Source organism: Homarus americanus, unplaced genomic scaffold, assembly GCF_018991925.1.
Source record: "Homarus americanus isolate GMGI-L3 unplaced genomic scaffold, GMGI_Hamer_2.0 scaffold51859, whole genome shotgun sequence".
Taxonomy (NCBI): Eukaryota; Metazoa; Arthropoda; class Malacostraca; order Decapoda; family Nephropidae; genus Homarus; species Homarus americanus.
The window spans coordinates 11,799,922-11,820,266 of NW_024711292.1; the positions used below are offsets into that span (position 1 = coordinate 11,799,922).

General features: G+C 39.9%; 1 protein-coding gene across 5 annotated transcripts in view; it reads right to left on the reverse strand.

Moving 5' to 3' along the window:
* LOC121879033 (forkhead box protein K2-like) overlaps positions 1-20,345 on the reverse strand; it is a 71,322-nt gene that overhangs the window by 5,641 nt on the left and 45,336 nt on the right. For all 5 annotated transcript variants that reach the window (XM_042385635.1, XM_042385800.1, XM_042385856.1 and 2 more), the window contains exon 8: positions 7,539-7,741. In XM_042385635.1, the coding sequence (XP_042241569.1) occupies positions 7,539-7,741 (203 nt within the window). The remainder of the gene's footprint in view (positions 1-7,538; positions 7,742-20,345) is intronic.

The following is a 20,345-nucleotide window of genomic DNA, read 5'->3' on the forward strand; positions in this document are numbered from 1 at the left end:
TCTCCTACGTAATGAACCCAGTTGCTGTCTCCTACGTAATATCCCCAGTTTGTCTCCTCGTAATAATCCCAGTTGTGTCCCTTCAATAATCCATTGCTGTCCTTAACGTAATGAATCCCAGTTGCTGTCTCCTTAACGTAATGAATCCCCAGTTGCTGTCTCCAGTAGGATAAATTCTACTAACCGTATTTTTGGCTTAAAGAGCCTTTATGACAAAAAATATCCTCGAAAATTACCATCGTCTTCAGGACACTAGTGATGAGTTGTAGTAGAGGTTTTGGAATCAGCCCCGAACAAAGACTGTTACCTCATTACAGTACTTAACAATTACAAGTATTCTCTATACAGTACTATAAAACTGTTGATTTAACTAATATTGTGATATATTGCAAAAAATTAAAATAAACCCTTGCTGCTGTGTGGTTTGTTTACTCAAGGCAGTGGTGTGGCAAGCCATCTATTGAGAATTGCTAAAGGTTGTCTGCTGGTCTCAAATGCAGGAATGTTTGTTTCTTTATATGTAGGCTCTCATATTTGGACACCTATTTACAGTAGGCTCATATTTGGATACCCATTTAGACTGTAAACCACAAAATTAAAATCTTCCACATTTAAATACAACTTAGTCATCAAGTCAAAACACACACACAACATTGGCTGTCCTTATGTTTTCAACTTTATTACCAATGGTGGGTAGATATTTTTAATTCAGAAACATTAATTAAAATATATATGAACAGTAAATAAGTATTGCTTTCAAATTCTATAGAGTAATGATGATATGTTTACACATGTGCTCTTACATCGTGATCTCACTTTTTTTACCCTTAATTGTTAGCTACTTCCATTGTTCCATTTATTAACATTAAATAACATTACTTAAAACAACCATATTAATTTTTCTACATTAATTTTAATACAGCTACAATGGAGGACTTATTTTCTTCAGTTTTATAATTATGTAGAACCAATCAGTCACTGTTTTGCAAAAAACGAGTTGTTTTTACTTTTATTTTGTTATTAAATAAAGATTTTTTGTTTTATATAGACGTTGATATACATGTTTACATTTGCTTACCTTCTACTGTTGGAAAATATTTCCCGTCGTTGTCATACCGACAAAAACAAAGAAAAGAATGTAAACACTAGAGCCCCTAAGATGTGGAGATGACCAGGTGTATAAAATGGTATAAAGATTTCACCTTCTTATACAGATTTTTTTAAATTGATGAAAATGACTGACTGATAAGCAGTTCTAAGTGAAGATATTCAAAGAGGTGTGTGTACTTTGTGCCAAAAGGGCGGTATAATTATCAAACAACGGTTTCACTGGTGTCGGTAGGAGGAGGTACGGGTACTACTGCCTGGGAAGATATTGGTAGACCTGCTGCCATATGGCATCACGAAAATACCAAGTCCCAGGTTGCTGATCTGACTTTCTGCCACATTTACACACAATTTCTGGGTCTCAATTGTTTCTCTACTTTGACAACACAAATACATATATTGTTTCTCCTCTTGATTTTTCATTTTGTATTTATTATTATTATTATTTATTATTATTATTACTATTATTATTATTAAATTTTTCGCCCCTAGGCTAATGTGGGTCAGTGACCTGTGCCCAGGTGGGCTAATACCTGAAAAAAAAAAATTTCATTTCATTTCCAAAATCAGGGTGCGTCTTCCACGATGCAGCGTCTTCTAAGCAAAAATCCGGTAAACCAATTCCAGAATTAAAAATATATTATTGCTTACTTAATCACATTATTATTACTTTTAATTCATTAAAAATTAATTATTGTATATATAAAATTTTTATTTTTAACTACTGTACTGATGATCATAACCTGAAATGATTAACATCCGTCTGGCAGACACCCAACTCTTCAGACGTAGAGCTAAGCAGTAACCATTTCTGAAGCATTACAATCTATTAATGGCATACCTGCAACAATTATTTTCAAATCTACAAATACCCGATACAAATGAAGATTTACAGATAACTTTATTTTCACATTTGCATCTGTTAACATCACTGGCGGCATTGTAGCCAGGTTAGACTCGTCACTGTAACCACCAGGCTACTGAGCCAAGCAGTGAGGTGTATGGTTGTTTTTCAACTCGTATTTTCGGGTTTATTTTTACTCAGCTTACATGCACACACCATCCTACCTACATATTGTGAAAAAAGTAAAAAATAATAGTGTCCTAAGGGCAAACACATGAAGGGAATATACATTCCTTTGCACACAAGTTAGCTGACTCAGTGGGGAGAAGGAGGATGACGTGGTATGTGGGGGGGAGGGAGCGTTGCTAGGGAATCAGCGGAGGTAGTGTCCTTGCTGGTCTTTGTTAATATGGTGAAGCAGAGTACTGTAATACAGTAATATCCCAGTTAGCTGGAACAACTGGTGCAGAGCACTTCAGGGGCTGAGAGATTTCTGGATAAACAGACGACTTTTTCAAAACCGGAAAAATTCTTTAGCCCCAGAATCTTTTCCGGTTACTGAAGAAAAAGTTTCCAAGTGTCTAAACTAGACATCTTGCACAGACAGACACTAGCCCACTTCTCCACAACGTTTCTAGGTGTTGGGGATGTTTTCCTCGAGTTTAAACTACCAGAGTCCGTAAATGCAGTTCTAATTAAGTTAGAAACTCCATTTCTTTACAATAATAATCCAGAATAGATTATCTCAAAATTTGGTTCAATAAATATATTTAAAAATTCAAAAGCTATGGGCATGAATGAAGCTGTGTTACAGCAAAGACTGTTATTTTCCACTCCCATGGAGCTGTGGGGAATCGATTAGTGGGTTTCCTGTACCTGACCTGACCCAATGTCAGGTGGAGGTAGGGTGCGGGACTAGTGGTCTCCTATTACTGACGACCTGATGGAATGTCAGGTCACCCTTTCTTAAGTGGGGGATTAGTGGGTCTCATGGCCTGAACATGTTTTGAATATACATGAAACCTAGTTTTTGGGAGGAGAGATTGGGATAAGTATAAATAGCAAAGTTGTATCCCTTCAACATTTTGTTAACATTTTAAAATATGGAGTGAGAAAGCAGAAAGGTGTGGGTGATTAGAGATGGAGTGGAAATGAGTGTTGTCAAGAACTCCTAAACAGCAGAATGTTAACTCCCTACCATGCAGTCACACACACAGATGTGTCATACAATAAGACCTCCTCATGCTTGCTATCTTAATTCCCTTGTTGAGTGTGTGTTTGTGTGTGTGTGGTTGTTAGAGGGAATGTGTGTGTGGTTGTTGGAGGGTGTGTGTGTGGTTGTTAGAGGGAGTGTGTGTGTGTGGTTGTTGGAGGGTGTGTGTGTGTGGTTGTTGGAGGGTGTGTGTGTGTGGTTGTTGGAGGGTGTGTGTGTGGTTGTTGGAGGGTGTGTGTGTGGTTGTTGGAGGGTGTGTGTGTGTGTGGTTGTTGGAGGGTGTGTGTGTGGTTGTTGGAGGGTGTGTGTGTGTGTGTGCATGGTTGTTGGAGGGTGTGTGGGGTTGTTGGATGGTGTGTGTGTGGTTGTTGTGGGGTGTGTGTGTTTGGTTGTTGGAGGTGTTTGTGTGTTTGGTTGTTGGAGGGTGTTTGTGTGTGTGGTTGTTGGAGGGTGCTTGTGTGTGTGGTTGTTGGAGGTGTTTGTGTGTGTGGTTGTTGGAGGGTGTTTGTGTGTGTGGTTGTTGGAGGGTGTGTGTGTGTGTGAGTGGTTGTTGGAGGTGTGTGCGGTTGTTGGAGGGTGTGTGTGTGGTTGTTGGAGGGTGTGTGTGATTGTTGGAGGGTGTGTGTGATTGTTGGAGGGTGTGTGTGATTGTTGGAGGGTGTGTGCGGTTGTTGGAGGTGTGAGTGGTTGTTGGAGGGTGTGTGCAGTTGTTGGAGGTGTGTGTGGTTGTTGGAGGGGTGTGTGATGTGTTGGAGGGTGTGTGATTGTTGGAGGGTGTGTGTGATTGTTGGAGGGTGTGCGGTTGTTGGAGGGTGTGTGTGGTTGTTGGAGGTGTGTGATTGTTGGAGGTGTGTGTGATTGTTGGAGGTGTGTGTGATTGTTGGAGGTGTGTGTGATTGTTGGAGGGTGTGTGTGATTGTTGGAGGGGTGTGTGTGTGGGTATGTGTGAGGTTGTTGGAGGGTGTGTGAGGTTGTTGGAGGGTGTGTGTGTGTGGTTGGTGGAGGTGTGTGTGTGTGTGGTTGGTGGAGGTATGTGTGTGTGGTTGGTGGAGGGTGTGTGTGGAGTTAGGTTGGTGGAGGGTGTGTGTGTGGGGTTGTTGAAAGGTGTTTGTGTGTGGTTGTTGGAGGGTGTGTGTGTGTTTGGTAGGGGTATGTGTGTGTTGTTACTGGAGGGTGTGTGTGAGTTAGGTTGGTGGAGGGTGTGTGTGTGTGTGTGGTTGTTAAAGGGGTGTGTGTGTGCTTCTTGGTGTGTGTGTGTGGTTGTTGGTGTGTGTGTGTGTGGTTGTTGGTTTGTGTGTGTGTGTGGTTGTTGAAGGGTGTTTGTGTGTGTGCTTCTTGGAGTGTGTGTGTGTGGTTGTTGGTGTGTGTGTGTGTGTGTGTGTGTGTGTGTGTGTTGGAGTGTGTGTGTGTGTTGGGTGTGTTGGAGTGTGTGTGTGTTGGAGTGTTTGTGTGTGGTTGTTGGAGTGTGTGTGTGTGGTTGTTGGAGGATATGTGTGTGGTTGTTGGAGGTGTGTGTGGTTGTTTGAGGGTGTGTGTGTGTAGTTGGTGGAGGCTGTGTGTGTGTGTGTGTGTTGGTGGAGGCTGTGTTGTGTGTGTGTGTGTGTGTGGTTGGTGGAGGCTGTGTGTGTGTAGTTGGTGGAGGGTGTGTGTGTGTGTGTGTGTGTGTGTGTGTGTGTGTGTGTGTGTGTGTGTGTGTGTGTGTGTGTGTGTGTGTGTGTGTGTGTGTGTGTGTGTGGTTGGTGGAGGCTGTGTGTGTGTGTGGTTGGTGGAGGGTGTGTGTGTGTGTGTGTGTGTGTGTGTGTGTGTGTGTGTGTGTGTGTGTGTGTGTGTGTGTGTGTGGTTGGTGGAGGCTGTGTGTGTAGTTGTTGGAGGGTGTGTGGGGGGTGGTTGTTGGAGGGTGTGTGAGGGTGGTTGTTGGAGGTGTGTGAGGGTGGTTGTTGGAGGGTGTGTGGGGTGGTTGGTGGAGGGTGTGTGGGGTGGTTGTTGGAGGGTGTGTGTGTGGTTGGTGGAGTGTGTGTGTGTGTGGTGTGTGTGGTTGGTGGGGTGTGTGGTGTGTGTGGTTGGTGGAGGGTGTGTGGTGGTTGTTGGTGTGTGTGTGTGTGGTTGTTGGAGGGTGTGTGTAGTTGGTGGAGGTGTGTGAGGGGTGGTTGTTGGTGTGTGTGTGTGTGGTTGTTGGAGGTGTGTGTGGTTGGTGGAGGGTGTGTGGGGTGGTTGTTGGTGTGTGAGGGTGGTTGTTGGTGTGTGAGGGTGGTTGTGTGTGTGTGTGTGTGTGTGTGTGTGTGTGTGTGTGTGTGTGTGTGTGTGTGTGGTGTGTGTGTGTAGTTGGTGGAGGTGTGTGTGGTTGGTGTGTGTGTGTGGTGTGTGTGGTTGGTGGAGGGTGTGTGTGTGGTGTGTGTGGTTGGTGGAGGGTGTGTGTGAGGGTGGTTGTTGGTGTGTGTGTGTGTGTGTGTGTGTGTGTGTGTGTGTGTGTGTGTGTGTGTGTGTGTGTTGTTGGCAGAAGCGAACCCTTTTGGGGGATGAAGGGGTGAGGGTTATGTGGTCAGTTCCCCCCTCCCCACCTCACTCATGCATGGCTAGTGTGATAGGGAGATGAATATGATACCACAATGATGCTTAATATATTATCTACGAGATGTTTCCAATAAGATATCCTTAATTTAATTATTTCAATAAGATACAGTGATGGAAATTCCATTGTTTTATAAAAAAATGCGTAAGAAATGTTGATTCCCTAGCAACGCAGCCCAGATGGGACGCTGCCTCTGCCGACCCTCAGCAGCGGAGCTCCCACACTCCGCTCCTCTTCCCCATTCCGCCTGCTAACTCTTGTGCGCAAAGTAATGTTTATTACCTGTATGTGATTGACCTTATGATAATTATTTCTTTAGGTTTTTTTGTGGAGGGCCCAATGTATATGTAGGATTGTGTGCATGTAACAGAGTAAAAAAAAATATAGAAAGTTAGCAATACATATATCTACCCGAATTACAAGGGGGAAGTGGCTATAATGATGAGTTTAATTTGACAACAATGCCACCAGCAATGTTAACAGATGCAAATGAAATTAAAATTATCTGTAAATCTTCATTTGTATTGAATATTTATATGTTTAAAGTGGCATATACAGTGAATGAGGTTTTGTTCTTCATGTAGCAACATAAACAAAGAATCTAGGGGTAGGAAAGGCCAAGAAAAAGAAGCTTACTGTTAAGGTTAGCCTACGACAACCATGTGCGGGTAGCTATCGTTCAACGTAAATACATGAATTCTAATCTCTTCAAAGATACTAAGTATGTGTATATATTGTTGACCTTTAATTTTGCAAAAAATTTGATCATAAAAACTCGAACTGTACTCATGTATATACAGTACAGTGATACATCTTTATTTGCACCATCCTTACTGAATGTAGCCATAGTTGACAAAAACTAATTTTGAAAATCCAGTCATAAAATAAAGTTTTCTCATTAATGGTAGGCAAACAGTAAATATTACCAGAAGAAATTTGTAACTGTTCACTTATGAATATTGTGGTCCCTTTAATTGTTCCAAAATTAAAACTACTGTACAGTCTCTCCTCGACTTAAGACATATTCGACTTCAACAACCCGGACATACGACGGCCATGGTCGTATAAAATATTTTTTCATTACGTATTTTCGCGTCCCGAAGTTGGTGATTGCGCTGTGTACTGAAAAAATTTTCGTTTGTAATTCTCTTTAAAATGGCTGGCAAGCATAAAAGTGAGAGTTCTCATGGTGCTGAGAAAAGAGACACCCATTTTAGAATTTATATGTATTATTTTTAGCTTTTTGACCAATTCAACTTACGACCTGGTCGTCGGGACGGAACCCCGTCGTAAGTCGAGGAGAGACTGTATCTGTAACTAGGACAGGGATGAGAATGGGTAAGATATTTGAATGTGCCAGTAAAGTGGACTGTAACATAAGAAAAGAAATAGGAGAATGCCAAGTACTGTACTTTGACAGACTTTTCAAATTGTGGATTATCTACCAAGCAAAGTATATAAAACAGCCTGAAAACAAGGACTTGAGTGAATGGCTCCAAGGAATATATTTAATCATAATGATATAAAACAAATATAAAGAGTAGGTATGATGCAAGGACATAGTGAGAGAATATATAGATTGAACACCAGAGGAATACCGAGATATGTGAAAACACCATTGTATCTAGAGGGTCTGTAAAAGCAGCAACACTGTGGACCTAAGGGAAAAGTTTATGCCCCAAATGCAAACTCACAGAAAGTTACCAAACACTGCAGCTCCATCACACATTTTTTTCCAGGTTTGACTTTGTAAAGGTAAAAATGGTTCCAATTATAAAATGAATTAAATTTTTAAAGCAACTTACCCATATTTGGTGAGGTGTGGGCAAGATAACCTGAGTGTGAGTGAAGGAGTTGGGGTCTGCTGATGTCTGGACTATGACCTGCCCCTGGGTGAAAGAAGTTGACTCTCCTCCCATACCACTCGTTAGTTGAATTTGTTTAAGCTCTCCCGACTTGGCAGATCCTGTCCCACTAGGCCCCCCAGCTGTGGCTATCAGGTACTTGCCTTAAAAAAAAAAAAAAAATGTTACTTCAAAACATTCCATATGATCATTTATAGAATTGATTTTTTTTTTTTACAAAATTTATAATACCATTTTATACTTAAAGACATTCTACCTGACCTTCATTTTTTAGGTACAGTACATTATTATGCTTGCACTTTAAAAAATATTTTTGTGCTCAAGACCCTCAATAAGAGGACTGTACTACAGTATTGTCCTCATATCTGAAGGTTGGCTACCACAGTCCTCCACCCTAAACATTCTGATTGTTTTTACCAAACCTCCAAGGTCTTGTATCTCCCTGGAGACCAATTTTTATTTCATCCATCTATCCTAGTCTCTGAATTCCCCTCACCCTCCTAAAACTTTGCCCACTATATTTATGTTAGTATCCCTTCATCCCTAATTACATGACCCAAATTATTATTATTACATTTTCGTCCCCCAGGCCCCGATGTGGGTCAGTGACCTGTGCCCGGGTGGGCTTATCCCCGTGAAAAAATATATAATTTTTCTTTTTCTGTACATTTCAAGCATTTCTCTTAAAGTTTTGCCTAACCTTAGTACAGTACTGTACTTCTATATTTGTTTTTTCTGTCAGTGTAACTTATTTTATTCTTAGCATTTGTCTATAACACCACATTTCAAAGGCCTCCAACCTCTTTCTGGTGTCTGCTGAAAGTGTCAATGCTTCTGACCCGTATAAACACCTTTCAGCATCCTTTTTCTCAAATTGAAGTCAAAATCTTTTTTCATAAGGTCTTTTAGATTATTAAAAGTTATTTTTGCATGCCCTATTCTTGGTTTGATTTCTTCCATACATCTACCATCACAGCTAATGTTACTCCCCAAATACACAAAATTTTCCACTTGTTTAATTTCCCTGTTGCCCACCATAATTTTTATTTCAAGATTTATGTCCAATTTTTAATAACCATCACTTATAACTTCTCTCATTAAGAATTCTGAATATACTGTACTGTATATTATGCAATGTTGGACATAGAACACAGCCTTGCCTTACTCCGGTCTAATTGTGAACCAATTAGTAAGTTCATTATTTACAAACACTGCAGCCTCACTGTTGCCAGTAAAGATTCTTTAATACTCTAACATCTCTCTCATTAATCCCTATTTTTTTCCAAGATCTCTTAAAAGTTCTTTTGTGCTTTACTTTATCAAGCTTTTTCAACAAAGCAGATGTACAAATTTCTTTGAACCTATAAATCCCTTTCACTCAAAATTCTCAAACCAAATATACTGTAGCTCTTTATTTCCTTTTCACTTTCTAAATCGCTTTTGCTCTTCAGATAGCTCACTTTCTATTCTAAACTTTATTCTACTTAAAATTATGTTTAATAAACTTTGCAGGCATGACTTATTAAGCTCATTGTTCTAAATTGGATGCAATCTAAGGCTCCTGGCTTTTTAAGTATTAATGCAAACACAGCACTGATGTTTTTTTTTAAATTACTGGTAAATTTCCTTTGAAGAACAGTACAGTTCAGGTGCTCCTCTACTTAAGAACGAGTTACGTTCCTGAGGCTTGCTTGTAAGTCCAATTGTTTGTAAGTCAAACTTTACTCTTGTAGATACCAAACATATTGTAAAAAATTAAAAGATTATGGATATTTAGTACAGCTATATCCTTTAATACAGCTTTAAAACCTGGCTCACTCTTCTCCTCTTAGGTAATGCTTGTTCTATCTGGAATTTTCTTCAAAATAATCCAGTCTCATCCACATTAAACACCTGTTCTGGCAGGTAACCTCCCTCAGTGATGATGTCTGTATCTCTGAAAGTTTGCAAGTTGAACGTTCTTAAGTAGAGGTGCACCTGTATATAGAAGTACAAATTTTAGTCACGCCATTTTTTCTCACTCTTGCCCATTTGTTTCATAAATTCTGATGGAAGATGATTAACACCACAAGCTTTTTCATTTTCTCACAGCTGCCTCAACTTGTTCCCACAATTGGGCATTTCGATCTTTATTTCCTATTTGTTTCTTACCTCTACTCTATCCTTATCATTGTATAGTTCTATGTACTCTGCCCATCTCTCTTTTACTTCTTTTGCCTCAAACAGGATCTTATTGTCTTTGGTTTTAATAGTTCCACTCCATTTATTTCCTTTTTTCTGGTTAATTTCTTTAATCTTTCTGTAAATTTCCCTATAATTATGACTTATCATATTCAATCTCCTTGCATTTCCCTTCTAAATCATCTTCTTCGCCTGCCTATATTCCATTTGAATTTTTTTTAACGCTCTCAGGATTGCCTGAAATGTATTTAATGAGCCTGTGTCACAGGACCACTTTTGAGCCAGAAGAATGGCCAGAAATCATGGAGAAGATATTTTTTTCCTGGATGCTATTTGTTGCTAAGGCTATGTCCCATGTGTGAGTGTCCTGTGGCATCGAGCGACCCACGTCGCGCTACCTTGGTGTAGCGGACAAACGTGTTTTCTTTGATGTGTCCACTTAGACGCGTGAAGCGTTCATGAACGACCAGGAAGCAGGAACTAGACGCGCGACCTGGAAGTAGCCATTAAATATTTTGATCGTCACTTCCTCAGTTGCACGAGTCCTCGCATTCTACACCAAAACTAAAGAAGGTTATACATTCATATTCCACTGTTAACAGCTTGATTTTGCTAAGAAATAGATCCTTGTGAAATATTTAAGTAGCTGCAAAATGTTTCTCTCACATTCTTTGCAGAAGAATGTGAAGCATTGTTTATTCTTGAGGGTGATGCGTTATTCTCAACTGTACATTCTTGAATTGCATATCACTTTGCATCCAGACCTCTATGTCAATTCACACTTTGCAATATCAACAGCAGTATCTACCTTTGTTTCAATAAGTTTATTTAAAATTTTCCATTTACTTGTAAAAATTCCAAATGCACACTCTACAAACACCTGACACGTGACAATCTATAATTAAATTTTTTTTTCTTTGTTCAGAGCATTCCTAAGATAGGTTTTCAACAAATATACACAGTGTGGGTAGGCCTCATCCTCAATCAGAATACATTCTGGTGTACTCTTGAAACTTCTTTGGATCTTGACGAAGTTCCTTATACATATGGTGAAATTCACCTATTTCTATCTTCCTCTGATATATGGGAAAATTTTTTCCTGGGTACCTCTGCCGGTACCACACATTGAAAAACATTATTTTCTAATGTACCAGCAAAAGTCTGTGCTGCATAAACGGCATGTTTGCGCCGACAGACGCTAGCAGGTGGGACACAGGTTGCTTTGGAAAGTAGGTAGCGCATCTACGCCCTGGTTGCTCGATGCCGTGGGACCTTCGCACATAGGACCTAGCCTAAATTTATGTCAAATATTTATTCAAATGATGCCTTCCTAGGTAAAAAATTGCTGGGAAACCACATGAAACCCTAAAAAGTAAAAAGTAAATACTGTAAATAAAATCCATTTTGCAGTACAGGTAAATCTCGAGATACGTATGATATCCCTTAGTGCAATACAGGGGTATTCCATTTTAACGATGGTTATGTATTAACACCATCTTGCTATATACGATCACAAAAACACTCACTTCAATAATATCCATTAAATAACTATCAATACCCATTCGTCGATTTTTTCTCTCTCTCTAGTGTAAACTATGGGTTGTTTATACAGTAATCAAATTAATCGCTGTCTTGCAAGGATTCCAGCAATGCAAATTATAGTTTTCTATGTCAAGTCAGTGACATTTTATAAGAAAACAATATTTAACCCTATGTACCATGCATCTCTACCTTCACTGGTAAGCTAGCCCATGAACCGCCACACAGCCAATCCACCATTGCAAGGCTCCACGATTATCGGCCAGCATCATACATTGTACTGTACTTATCATTGTTTGTTTTTTAAATAACGAGAGGACAGCACTAACATTTATAAAGAACTGTGTTATGGTGACTGTGAAGTGATATTTTCTGTTTTTGTGACTATTAAGTGCTTCAACTCTGTTTTCGTGAACATGTTCTGTGCGTGCAGGCCAATATCATGTGCTTATGTTGTCATTCCTGTTTGTTTTTCCTTACAGTTAAGTAAACACTACAGGTTAATATTGTACATTACATGAATATTTTTGCTCAGTTATTGTGACTGTGAAGTGATACAGTACAGTACACTTCAGGTTAATACTGTACATTACATACTATACCATAGTATGTAATGTGACTGTGAAGTGAAAAGTACAGTGCAGATACAGTGGAGTACACTTCAGGTTAATACTGTACATTACAGTAATTTTTTGCTCAATTTTTGTGACTGTGAAGTGAGACAGTACCTGTACAGTTAATGAAAATGGCTAGCAAGCGAGTTGCTGAGACCCCTGCATCAGCGAAGGCCAGAACACCCAGGAACTGTGTCATCTGGAGGTGAAGCTTGACATTGTGAAGCGGCATGTGATGGGTGAAGGAGCGTGCTCTATTGCTAGAGCGCTTGGTCTGGTCTAGTCTACTGTGCCTACCATCATCAAAAAGGCACTGGAAGTGAAAGCTGCGGTGGAGAATGTCACCCCAGTTTCCGCTTCTAGATTATTGAGGAAGTGTAAACCAATCATGGATAAGATGGAGTGGCTACTCCAAGATTCGATTCAGGACCAGACTCGACGCTGCTTGCCTCTCTCCACAGCAATCACCACGTCGAAGGCAAGCAACATCTAGGTGAAGCTGAAGGCAGAGAGCGGTGACAGCAGTGGAGGTGATGCCCCTTTCAAGTCAAGTCCTGGGTGGTTTCAGCGCTTAAAGAGGCGCCAATCTCCACAACCCCGTCTGACTGATAAGGCAACCCGTACTGATGTCACGAGTATTAAGGCCTTCCTGGCATTCATGAAGGCTAAGATGGAGGAAGGATACACCACGAAGCAAGTCCTGAACTTCGACAAGACGAGCCTGTTTAGGAAGATGCCATCAAGGACTTTCCGGGCCAAGGAGGAGGAGACTGCACCAGGCTTCTAAGTAGCCAAGGACCACCTAACCTTGCTGCTTCGAGGCAATGCTAGTGTACCATTCCGAGAACCCTAGAACTCCTCAGGGGTTTATGAAGGAGCACCTTCCATTCACTTGGCTCAACAAGAAGGCTTGGGTTCTGAGTGTTGTGACAGTTACATGGTTGGCTACCTTTCCAAGCACCTCAAGGAGTATGCCAAGAAGCAGAACATCACCAACAAGTTTCTCCTTATCTTCAACAGTGCACCATTGTACCCCCCTATGATGGGTGAGTGGACTGACATATCAATGTGATGTTTCTGCCCCTAAACACCACCCCACTCATCCAAACAGATGGATCAGGGTGTCATTGCAACTTTCAAGGCCTACTACTTGAGGAAATTGATGAAGCAGCTATTTGAGGCAACAGATGGAGAAGGAAAGTCGACCATCAAAGAATTCTGACTTAGCTACAACATCAAGTATGCCATACACAGCATCGACAAGCCATGGAAGGAGGTCGTACAAAGCTGCATGAATGCAGTGTGAAGGAATGTGTAGCTCAACTGCATGCACGACTTTAGTGGCTTCACAAATGTTGTAACCATACACCGCGACACCATCAGCATCTCCCGGGAAACTGGCTTCCAGGAGGTGGATGAGAAGAATGTGGCTGAGGTTTTGGAGAGCCACTCTGAGGAGTTCAGCACAGAAGACCTGCTGCTCCTTGAACAGCAGCAGAGAATGGACGAGTCGGCATGTGAGGAGGAAAACTCTGTACCCATGACGTTGACTCTGAAGGTGTTGAGCACTGCCATGGAACACGTAAACACCGCCATGGAGCTCCTTGCTGAGAATGACCCCGACATCAACAGTTCTTCTGTGAGGGCAGTGGTGGAGAAGAGGATGCTCTGCTACAAGGAGCTGTTTTTTAAGAAAAAGGAGGCATGGCAGACAACAATCACCTCGTTTCAAACCCCTGCCACAGTCAGAGCCACAACCCTCAATTTCTGCCACCTCTCCAGTCCCACCCAGGAATTTCACCCTCTTTAAAGCCAAGCCAAAGCCTACACCTCCAGCCCCCACTGCAGAATCCCCTTCAAGGACTCAGACTCCCCTCTGCCTCACGCCTTTCCGGACTCCCTAGAGGTTGTGTGGGAGTCAGAGTGAGTCCCCTTAGCCTCGAAGGGGACATGTGATGATGACCAGATTTGTCCAATATGATGTGGTGTTGTTGAACCCTTACGCCCCGGGTGACGTTCCAGAACAAGCGCCTTTTCCTGCCACTGTTTGAATGGAAATCACGGGTTAACAGGTACCAGCATGACTATTTGTATGTCATATCACACGGAGGGGAGGCGGGTGGAAGTAGGAGCAGTCAGTAGCCATTCCCCAGTCATCATGGAGTCAACCCTCATCTTCCACTCCAATCAAGCCTGGGTTGGAAGATAGCCGGATTAGGAAAGAACTATTTGATGTGAGTGCTTTAGTGGTCGAATCTGGTGAAAGTGGTGAGGAAGGTAGTGATTATATGCCTAGTGATCCTGATGACAGCATCGAGTTAGACGATGTATTAGAGACAAGTGAGGATGAGCATGAAGCTGGCAGCAAAGCCCAGCCAGGACAGCGTATCCCCGCTCAGACAAGGGACAATGGATACCTTTGTTTGGTCTGATGGTAGTAATTTTCAGCCTGATATCCCTGATTTTAGATGGTCATCGGGTGAAATTACTCCTGATTTTCCCTGTACAGTAAAGCATCGAATAACGACGTTAATGTGTCCTCGGATATTGCAGTGCAAGGTGAATCGATTTATTTGCAAAATCATTAATTACCATTAAAATAAAGCAATAATAATGAGATGCATTCCCAAGTGTGACCTTTTCATAACTTTTTGGGTGACTTTTTACCCCCTTTTCCTCCAAAACAATACAATTAATGATAAGTACAAATTATATTCTTTAAATAATGCTTCTGAATGCACCTTATACAATATAAGTTCTACATGAGAAAATGAAGAAAATAAGACCCTGGTTGTACTGTAGTAAATTTAATGTAAACAAATTGATAGATATGTTTTAAGTAACGTTATTTAATGTTAATACAGTGATCCCTCGGTTAACGAACGCCTCGGTTAGCGAAATTTTGGTTAACGAATAACCTTCCATAAGAATCTTCAATTCGGTTAACGAACAAAAATTCGGTTAACGAAATTCTTACAAAATCATGTCAACATGTTTTTGTTCACCAGCTGGAATATAAGTCCGCCAACACAGTAATCGGTTCTAGGGCTTAAATTCGTTCCATTTGACTAAATATAAAGAAGGTTGTAATTATTCAATAATTTTTCCGTTGTATATTAAAATTTTTGGTAATTTTAACACTTATTTTAACAACATAATTGCAGCAGGAAACTAGTTTTGGTGTGCCAATCAGCCACTTCACCACCCACCAAGGAGTCAGTTTGTATCTCTGGTCAGTGGAGGAAATATCTTGCCTGTGGCTCTCTTGAACATAAACTATTTTCACGTTTTTACAGTACAATTATTGATCATTCTGAAATTTATTTTAAGTATTGATACAGTGCAGTGTTGGATTTAAATAAAATAATCTTTTATTTCATACAGCAATTAAACTAAATAATCTTATTTACAGCAATTAAACTATCAGGATTAGTAAACCTTGCAACGTACAAACAGAGAGGTTACTTCATTTGATTACAAAAAACAAAATGAAAGGAGATTCAATGCCAACTGAATTTATTTAGAAAGAGCCAATAAATTTACGAACATTTTAGCTGGTGAGTAACTTGGTTCTTCTGGCACAGAATTTGAAGAGCGAGGGCCAGCAAGGGTTGTCTGAAAAATTTAAGAAAAAGAAGTGGACATTTTCAGTGTTATACAGCACAGGAGGCTGCTTAGTAAGATAAAGAAGGAAAGAAGCAAAAAATTTGTAGTGGACTTTAAGGAACAGGTGGAGGAAGAAAAATTATCTTCCACAGCAAGTGTCTAATGTGGACGAAACTAGGGCTGTTCTGAAAGAAAATGCCCAAAAGGACATTCATCACCAGAGATGAAGCCTCCTTACTCCAAGTATAAACCCAAGGAAGGACCGCCTCACTCTATTGCTTGGTGCCACTGTTTCAGGAGATTTCTGGACTGAAGCCTATGCTTGTCTACTAATTTGAGAACCCTCCTAGGGTGTTCAAGCAACAAAAGGTGGTAAGAGACAACTTGGAGCTTATTGAAGTCCAACTGCAGACAAACGCTCTTGAATGAATGGGCTGTTAGTGTTTTGCCCTTCTGTGAAGAGCTACCTAACCACCAATAAACTCCCCTTAAAGGCTCCTTCCTCCTTATGGATAATGCCCCTGGTCATGCACCCTCAACCTGCCAGCACTTTTGAGGCCTGACGGACTTTACAAAGTGTTGTGTTTGCCTCCAACACTGCTAAGATCACTATGGCTGTTCAATGGACCAGAATGCCATCAGCAACTTAAGAAGCTGTACATGAAGAAAAATGTTCAGGAGGTGCTAATAACAGGCAACTCCACTTTATCCTGAAATAACACTGGCAGTTCTGAAGACACAATTCAACACCCTGGAGGCTGTAACATTGATTAGGCCAATACTAGAGAAGTCTTCCATTAGATCCCTCAATTCTGCATGGAAAGCACTGTACATCAGCAGTCCATGATTTTGAGGGATTTGAGGAAGAAGGGGAGTTGACAAGGAGATTGGGTCCACTGGTCAGTCAATGGGCCAAGTAGAGGAGGAGAATGATGGGAAGAGCTTTGTAATGTCTCATGAGCAGGAACTTACTCCTGAAGACTTGCAGCAACTGGATGATGTTGTGAAGCTGACAGTGGTGAGGGAGGAAAGGGAAAGTGATGACCATATGTCTTCAGATTTTAAAAGATGTTGTTCACTACTGGGAGAGAAGTTCAGAAACTGGCTTCAAGGCACCCTGATGTGGAAACAACAGAACCTATTTTGTGTTATAAGCGAGGACAGTACTTTTCAAAAATCAGCTACTGAGAGGGAGGAGAAATAATTCCACAAAGAAAAATTGATAGCTTTTTCTAAGTAGAGGGAGTAAAGATGCTACCTTCCACCACTTCAAAAAGGAGAGAGGATTTTCCTGATGGAGAATCTGTCAGTCCAGAGGTTCCTGACATTTTTATGGAAGGTGACTCGCCTTCCAAGAAGCAGTAAAATGCTTCTCCTCCACCCCCACTTCCTTCTCTTCTCCCTTCTCCACCTCCCACTTCAAATTCACATCAGCATCATCAACCAGGCGCCTTCTACATACACACCTCAAAGTAAGTGTACTTTACTGCATTTTTTTTTTTACTTTGTATGTAATTTTCGGTGAGTTGGAACCAATTACCCAAAATCCCATTGAAACAATGGTTTCGGTTAACGAAATTTTCAGTTAACGAACGACCCTCTGGAACGAATTGAGTTCGTTAACCGAGGGACCACTGTAAATGGAACAATAGAAGTAGCTAACCACTAATGGCAAAGAAATAAACGTGAGATGGATTGAGAACGCCAACATATAGGTGCGCATTTAAGGATACCGCGTCATTTATCTTTTTAAGAATATGTACAAAAGATTCATTATTGTTATTACTGAATATGTATTTGATTGAATTAATGTTTATATATGTGAAATGAACAATGCAATTCATTAATAATATGTAGAATATTAAAACACACACGAGGAGACAAGATGGCATTGTTTTTGTGAGTGACGATGGTTCTACATAAGAAACTGAAGAAAATAAGACCCAGGTAGTAGCTGTTGTGAACTTAATGTAAAAAAAATTGAATACCTGTATGTATGTTTTAAGTACAGTCGGCCCTAACATAGGGGTTTAACTTACACGATTTGCAACACGCGATTGCCGCGGAGGAATATATAGATTCAAAGGAAATATATATTATTCAAATCATATGCACACACACACACACATCGCCCACGCCACCCCCAGGTTCCCCTCACTCAGTCAGTCTCGCTGTAACCACGCTTGTGTTGACATCAGCATTGTAGTTGCAAAAACATTATATTTCCGTGAATGTATTATATCAAGCACAGTATGAATAGAATATCACTAATATAACAGTATTTTAACCGAAAACTATTAAAAAACGAGTAACATATCTTGAACATCGGAAGGTTAGGTAAAGTCTTTTGTTTTCATGTAGTTTATCCTAATTTACATTGAAATGCATTACGTTTTAGCAAAACTACTATTTATTTCTGAGAATATGGAATTGTAATATTTTGCTGAAATGATGTACGTATTACAGTGGAAAGTGACGAAAGCAATGACTTTCGCTTTCTTTCGTTCAAAAGACGTTTCCGTAATCGCTTTTTGAATGGTTTTTAGTTAAAAAACTTTTGTATTACAATAATATTCTATCCTAATTCACTTGTGATGCAAGTTTTTTTAACTGAAAATCATTCGAAAAGCGATTACGGTAACATCTTTTGAACGAAAGAAAGCAAGTCATTGTTTTCGTCACGATTTTATCCCACTTTCCACTGGAATATGTACATCATTTCAGCAAAAATATTACATTTCCGTGAATGCATTATATCAAGCACAGTATGAATAGAATATCATTGTGATATAACAGTATTTTTACCGAAAACTATAAAAAAAACGAGTAACATCTCTTGAACATCGGAAGGTTAGGTAAAGTTTTTTGTTTGCGCCATGTATTTTATCCTATTTTACATTGAAATACATCACATTTCAGCAAAACTACTGTTTATTCTGAGAATATATTCATTCAGGCACAGTTTAGGTACCCTCCACTGTAATACGTACGTCACTTCAGCAAAAATATTACATTTCCATATTTATTTCTGAGAATATATTCATTCAGTCACAGTTAAGGTAAAATACACTTGTGATGTAATATTTTAATGAGAATACCCGGTATTTAGAAATACGGTATCGTAGTTTTCTTTTGTTTCAAATTTAATTAACAAAGATTGATGTTTCAAATGTAATGAAGAAAAATTTGTGTCCAGTATCTATAAATAAACTTTAATAAATGAATACTTTATGTTTTACATCGTCCTGTGCTACCATACCATGGATTTGGCTACTTTGGGCTTGCTATGATAACGCAAGAGATCTGCCCTGGCAACTGTACCGACACTCACAGCTGGTGGTGCGTCGTTTCCATTGTTTACTGGTAGTTACCGGTAAATATTTTTCAACCTAACGAAACTATTACCCGTTTAGAGGTCGACCCCCAATTTTTTGCCAAAAAATTTGGTCTTAAAAACTCGAACTACATACAGGTACAGTGGGGTATGCTATAACGAACGGATCCTACTACGAATATTCCTATAACGAATGGTTTTACCTATAAAATTGAGAATGCTATAACGAACGAAACTCTTACAACGAACATTATTTAAATTTTTTTTTTTTTTTTTTTTTTACTAATTTATTGTTTTTTTATTACAAGTATTAATGATACTCTTTATTTCAGGGGTTTAGATGCATATTTATGCACTTTTTTACAATTTTTACAATTTTATATTATATTTTTCAGTGTTAGGTGGTTGTATTTGGGGGCCTGGAACGGATTAATCCTATAACGAACGAATGCTATAACGAACAAGGTTCTAGAACCAATTAGATTCGTTATAGCATACCCCACTGTATATACGGTAAATAAGGACATGGGGGGCCAGGGTTTTCTTGGGGAGGGGGGGGGGGATAAGCAAAAATACACAGATTTTTAACATTCACGGGTATCTCTGTTACCTAACCCCAGCGTATGTTAAGGGCCGACTGTAATGCTATTTAATGTTAATAAATGGAACAATAGGAGTAGCTAACCACTAGTGGTAAAGAAATAAGGCGAGATGATTGGGAACGCCAACATATGAACAGTAAGTGCGTACATGTGAAAACCTATAGTCATTACTCAACATATGAATATGAAAGCAACACTTATTTACTGTTCATATATGTTTTGAATAATATTTACGAATGTAAAACTAAAATTCTCTTCACCAATGGCAGTAAAGTCTAAAACATAATGACAGCCAATGAATATTGTGCGAGTTTTTACTCATATGACGAAGTCATCAGGTTCAACTCTAGCTGAAGCTGTAGGTTCAACTCTGGCTGAAGCTGTAGGTTCAACTCTGGCTGAAGCTGTAGGTTCAACTCTGGCTGAAGCTGTAGGTTCAACTCTGGCTGAAGCTGTAGGTTCAACTCTGGCTGAAGCTGTAGGTTCAACTCTGGCTAAGCTGAAGGTTCAACTCTGGCTAAGCTGAAGGTTCAACTCTGGCTGAAGCTGTAGGATCAACTCTGGCTGAAGCTGTAGGTTCAACTCTGGCTGAAGCTGTAGGTTCAACTCTGGCTGAAGCTGTAGGTTCAACTCTGGCTGAAGCTGTAGCTTTCCACAAAGCTGTTGCTGAAACTGTCACTGAACCTGAAGTTGTTGTTGAAGCTGCTTATGATGCTGAATTTGATGGTGTAGCTGAAGTTGATGGTTTAGGCCTTCGAATAATAAAGCTGTCGAAAGAACCTTGCACAGCTGCTTTCTTTTCTCATTATACATTTTTATGTAGATGTCATTTGCATTTATTTAAATTTTAAGGCTTTGTTCTGTTAATAGA